Source organism: Perkinsus marinus, assembly GCF_000006405.1.
Source record: "Perkinsus marinus ATCC 50983 genomic scaffold scf_1104296975596, whole genome shotgun sequence".
In the NCBI taxonomy this organism is placed as follows: domain Eukaryota; phylum Perkinsozoa; order Perkinsida; family Perkinsidae; genus Perkinsus; species Perkinsus marinus.
In genome coordinates, this window is record NW_003200720.1 from 247,509 (window position 1) to 252,442 (window position 4,934).

The 4,934-nt window shown below is 45.1% G+C and overlaps 4 protein-coding genes across 4 annotated transcripts in view; all 4 read left to right on the forward strand.

Annotated features, from left to right (window-relative positions):
• Pmar_PMAR025549 (hypothetical protein) overlaps positions 1–849 on the forward strand; it is a gene marked incomplete at both ends in the record, with an annotated part of 13,336 nt that extends 12,487 nt beyond the window's left edge. Inside the window, one exon of the mRNA XM_002765162.1 lies at positions 722–849. Within this exon, the coding sequence (XP_002765208.1) occupies positions 722–849 (128 nt within the window). The remainder of the gene's footprint in view (positions 1–721) is intronic.
• A 482-nt stretch (positions 850–1,331) lies between these two features.
• Positions 1,332–1,487, forward strand: Pmar_PMAR025552 (hypothetical protein; the record flags this gene model as incomplete). Its single annotated transcript, XM_002765163.1, has 1 exon — positions 1,332–1,487. A coding segment is annotated over one exon (156 nt), but the record flags the coding sequence as incomplete, so codon positions are not given.
• Positions 1,488–3,467: 1,980 nt separating this feature from the next.
• On the forward strand, positions 3,468–3,624 carry Pmar_PMAR025553 (hypothetical protein; the record flags this gene model as incomplete). The annotated part of the gene is made up of 1 exon (XM_002765164.1): positions 3,468–3,624. A coding segment is annotated over one exon (157 nt), but the record flags the coding sequence as incomplete, so codon positions are not given.
• Positions 3,625–4,628: 1,004 nt separating this feature from the next.
• Positions 4,629–4,934, forward strand: part of Pmar_PMAR025554 (hypothetical protein) — a gene marked incomplete at both ends in the record, with an annotated part of 466 nt that continues 160 nt past the window's right edge. The window contains 2 exons of the mRNA XM_002765165.1: positions 4,629–4,653; positions 4,832–4,934. The exon at positions 4,832–4,934 is cut by the window's right edge and continues 4 nt beyond it. Of these exons, the coding sequence (XP_002765211.1) occupies positions 4,629–4,653; positions 4,832–4,934 (128 nt within the window). The remainder of the gene's footprint in view (positions 4,654–4,831) is intronic.

The following is a 4,934-nucleotide window of genomic DNA, read 5'->3' on the forward strand; positions in this document are numbered from 1 at the left end:
GAAGGGTAGTTATGGAGGGGGTTCTTGGGAAAGGTGAATAGGGAAACTCTGTTATTATAATTAATGATCGTATACGCTGTAGGTGTAATCTAATACGTAATTATGCTTGTGTGCAACCCGAAAACCCGAATGTAATCATCATTGGAGTTTCACCACCCGTTTTTGCGTGAAGTGGCGTCGTGAAACTCGGTGAAAAACCCGATATTCGCGGTGATATGCAGTAGTCGTGAAATGTGTCTTTTACTAATGTTTTTCATATCACTAGGGTGGTGAAACTCCACTGTATTTAGTGTGTATACTATATAGTACGCGCGATCTAAAGAATCCGTTTCGTGTCACCTTTTCACCTAGAGTACTAATGGAGTCGAAATTTTGTGTGAAGGCTCTCCTAACACTATTTTATTGTATGAATATGGGCTCAGTACGCACCATCTAGAGCGCGAAAATATGTGGGTTCGAGAAGTTTTCTCGACTGAAAGCTTTTGAAGTTCTGAATGTAAGGCCACCTGATGTAGTTATATTATATGGAACTTGTCCGCAATCGATTTTCGGAAGAAAAGTCGCTGCATTTTTGTCCGACTGTCTGGTGCCGTCCGTAATATGGAAGGGGGTCTGATATGGTGTTTGTCGAGAGATATGCATCCATAGTGGTATAGGAAGAATTAGGTTGACCTCATTCGTGGGGAGGTTGCTGGGCAGGAAAAGTATCTTTTTGCATCAGATGTATGGTTGGGGTCTGACGATCTGTTGGGTAAGGAAGTGATGTTGGAGGACGGCACGGAGGGAAAAATTACGTCCAAGGAGAAAATGAAGGATGGAAGCGATCCCAAGCATATCTATCACCGGTGAGTTTTGATGCTCTCTGAGGGCGGAGGGACCTGTCATTCGTCACTTTGGAATTTTTTTCGGGTGAATTGTTTTGAATTTGGAGAAGACCGATGCTATCACCTCTTCCGAAAGTAGCCATTCCGAGTCTCAGCCGTCTCCTCGGAACCCCGTTGCTCTTACTAGACGAACGAATACTCAAACTGTATGAATCGAACCATCGTCAAGTGAGCATTAGTTTTGTCGTAAATTTTGGTCCAAATGTTTTTGTGTAAATTATAGTAAATTTCTGTTTTTGTCGGAAAGCACTGATTTGATAACCGTTGGTTCATCGCCGTCTGTTGTTGATGATCCTTTGTAATGAAGAGTATTAATCACCACAAGTAACACTGAGTCGCCTGGAGTGGTCTCAATACCGCAGAGTAGCGCTAGCTCATGCTGAGACAGTAGCTACATGAATACAGAAGACATTAAGCCAATCTCATTACACTCTTCCTCCTCATTAGATGGTTCTACGTCATTACTATACCTCCATCGGGTCCGCTAGCAGCAACAGCTGAGCCCGCACCGAAGAGGCGAAGGACGACTTCTGGACGCCCGAGTTCGGCAGCCTCTTCGGTATCGAGCTCGGGAGAAGGAGGGAGCCACAAAGGTTCGATAAGGTGGGTAGCAGGTGTTGGTAGCGCGCGCCCAGATGATCGATTTGTTGATGTTGTTAGGGTTCTGCGGGCGGAGGAAGCGAAGAAGGCGGTAGAGAGGAAGAAATAGAAGATTATTGGCATTGGTTGCATAAACGTCGCGCACGCGGAAAATATAATTTCCATCAGAATGGTTCCATTATGAAGCTTCGTAGAGGAAAATAGAGGTTGTACATCTTGTTGTTGTTGGTCAATGGTTGGGTATGGGAGGCGGTGGTGGGATATCTGGGGAGGAGGGAGCTGCTTTTGGGAGCTTGCCTATGCCTAAACCTTTTTTGTGTGGTCGATCTCGTCGAACGTGTATAATTTAGTTTCCCCTCGAAAAATTTGATGCAAAGTATGATGTATGATGATAGTAGTAGTAATAGTATGATGGCGAATGATTACCTATAGTTTTGCCATTGCCGTCAATGACATTCCATACCGCATGATGGGAGGTGTTGGAGAGCTTGAAGGTTCTGGGGTGAGGGCTTTGGGAGGAGAGGCTTTCGGGGATGCTTTTGATGTTAGGAGAATGGTGGAGGAGGAGGACTGACGTCACCAACGTGTAGGCAGGCGAGCATTGTTGTTAATGCGAACGGTAATGGCGAGTAGCGCGCGCCCTGGTGATCGATTTTGTGAATTGGAAGTTGTAGGAGAGTTGTGGGGGGTATGAGGACTACGAGTTGGGAGATTTCTGGATTCCTGAGGAGACGGGGAAGGGGTAGAAGTTTGAAGCTGCCGGGTGGTGATGATGATTGGGAGGAAAGGAAGAGGTAATTATTAAGTTTGTGAAATTTCCTTACATCTGCCTTTTCTAGATTGATATTGCTCTTAAAAAATATTGATTTTTTTTCGTGAGCATGAAAATTTTTGTAATAACGGCTGACTAACTTCTTCGGATAAAATGGCGATGATGATTTGCAATTAGACGATTTGCATTCTTTGGATGCTATGTTGAATTTAGTGTGAATACGAATAAGTTAATTTTTCGAGTTTAACAAAAAATTAACAAAGTTATTTGACGTTATCACAAATCATGTATAAGTCGTAATACAGCCAATTCGAGTATCACCAAATGTTGATAATGATCCGACCTGGACGAAAGAAATTTCTTAGGAGCCTCTCCTAAATTCAGGTGACTTGATCTTCAGCGAGTATGCCTTGGCATTTCTGAGGAACCCTCCGGAGCTGCTGAGGCGCTTTGTGGTTGTGGTCGGGCTCACAGTACTTGATATTGTGGTTACCAAGGTGGGTTGCTGGAAGTTGGACATTTCGCGCGCCACGAAATTGGCAGGGTGCAATTCCGTCTCTGCCGGGATGGTCGCCGTTGGTGGTGGAGATGAAGCATTTGGAAAAAAGTGATGGAGATGGGTGAGAGAAAAAGGATTTTGGGGAAAATTTGGGAAACTTTTTGGTGTTTTCCCGGAAATTTCCGCGATGGAGAGTTGCTGATGAAAAATTCGTAAGGATGCGGTTCGCTTGATACAGATTATCATCATAGTTTAAGTTTTTCGTAGTGTACTTGTGCTCCCTGTGAAATTTTTGATGGTGCATCTCGAGCTCGATGTGGCGAAGGAGTGGTATCACCGGTGGACTCGATTCGATGTCGTGGTTTTCCCTCAGGTGTAGCATGCCTTGGGAAACTGGAATTCGGGTTTTTATAGAGCCGGTCTTCACATATGGTAGGACTGTTTTAGATCTGTCGGGTTGGTGGTATCCTCCTCGATGGTTTGCGGGAAGAAGTGGAATGTATAGGTGCTTATAGTAGAGCGGGAAGGCTACCGTATGTGTTGGAAAATCTTACTAATATGTTATAATGTACATGATAGTATTTTATGATACTACTATACTACTTGATAAGTGCATATATCTTATAACCTGCTAATCCCTTTCAGCGTTGATGGTGATCAGTCTTGTATAGGGTGTAAATGCATAGTTATTGATATCTCTCTATCATATCAGGTGGCATTGGTGTGATGATGGGGTGTGTCGTTGGGCGAGCGGGTCTACTGTTGATCCTCAGCGACGGCGGGGGGTTGTTGCTTCCGCTGGGGTTGAGCCTCTTACCTGCATTGCTGTGCAATTTGGCTGCTCTGACGCTCTTTGGAAGGGAGCCTTGGTAGGAGGGAAGATGTATTCTTGGGATTGATTGAACCGGGGATCTCGGGGATGATAGTATGGGTTTTAGTCCACTCGCCCATACGAGCTTCTTATCGTCATTGTTCGGCGTTGGGGTGCAGAGGACATTGGGAGCGTTGGTATATCGAAGACCGAAGGAAGGGTATCGACTAATTGGGGTAGGCGGAGCGGAGCTCGCGTTAATTGACATTTTCTATGTTTTAGGTCATTTCACAATTGATTGTTTTAGGGGTGTTGTTGGCATGCATCACCATTGTCGTCGTTGGGTTGTTGGTTGTGGATGGAACTGCGATTTCCTCAGTACCTGTGAAAGCGATTCTAGCGGCCATCGTATTTGGTGAGTACGAAGGCGCATTCGACTGTTTTTTATAGAGAGAGCAAAGTTTTCTCTGCGACGCATTCGGGAATGTCTCCGGGGTCTAGGCGGGTGTGATCGGCCAGGAATGATGATAGTTATAGCCACCATAACTCATCGCATGGTACATCTGAGTGGTTAGGAACGCTAAGAATTATGATCATCTTACTTGACCAGTCCCTGTGGTTGTAGTGATAGTCGTAGCAGTTTATGGAGGCCCCCAAGTTTGGGGATTGTCCTCTTATACTCTATCATATAATCTAAGCATTGGGTTGGTATAGGGGAATCCATCCTCTATGTGATTGGAGTCTCACTCGTGATATGAACAACACTAGTGAAAAACATACGCCACTTGACGTTAAACCGGGGGAAAATCTACCATAGATTTGACATATAGATTTGTTATAGAGCATTTCATTCCCTTTATAGGGTCATCCTGTGGAGCAGCTTTTTTGCGGTTGCCCAAGAAGGCGACGTTTGCATCTTCTGGAAGGCTTTCGCCACGAAAGAGAGAACAGGAGAAGGAGAAGAGAAAAATAGCGAGAAAAAGACTGGTAGGTGGGGGGTATTGGAAAATGTCATTTTTTCCGTGATGGGGGACCTCAGATACGACTTCGATATGTGCGAGCATGGGCATGTACGTGGTTGTTTTTGGTAGGTGTGGTATTGTTGTTGATGTTCTTTAAACTATTCGAGCCACCATGTGATTGGATGTGACAAGTCGTGGATGAGGCAATTGATGCTGAGTATAGTAGAGCCTCAATTGGAGAGGGGGAGCTGGATCAAATTGGGAGTAAAATTTCTTGGTGGCTTCCACAGTTGAGGGTTTTAGGCTCAGCGGGCAAGTGGGTTGCGGGCGAAGAGATGACTGCCGCTCTCTGGCCAGGCGTAGTTTTAATCGTTGTTCGGACGGAGCTGTCGCCTTCTTATTATTG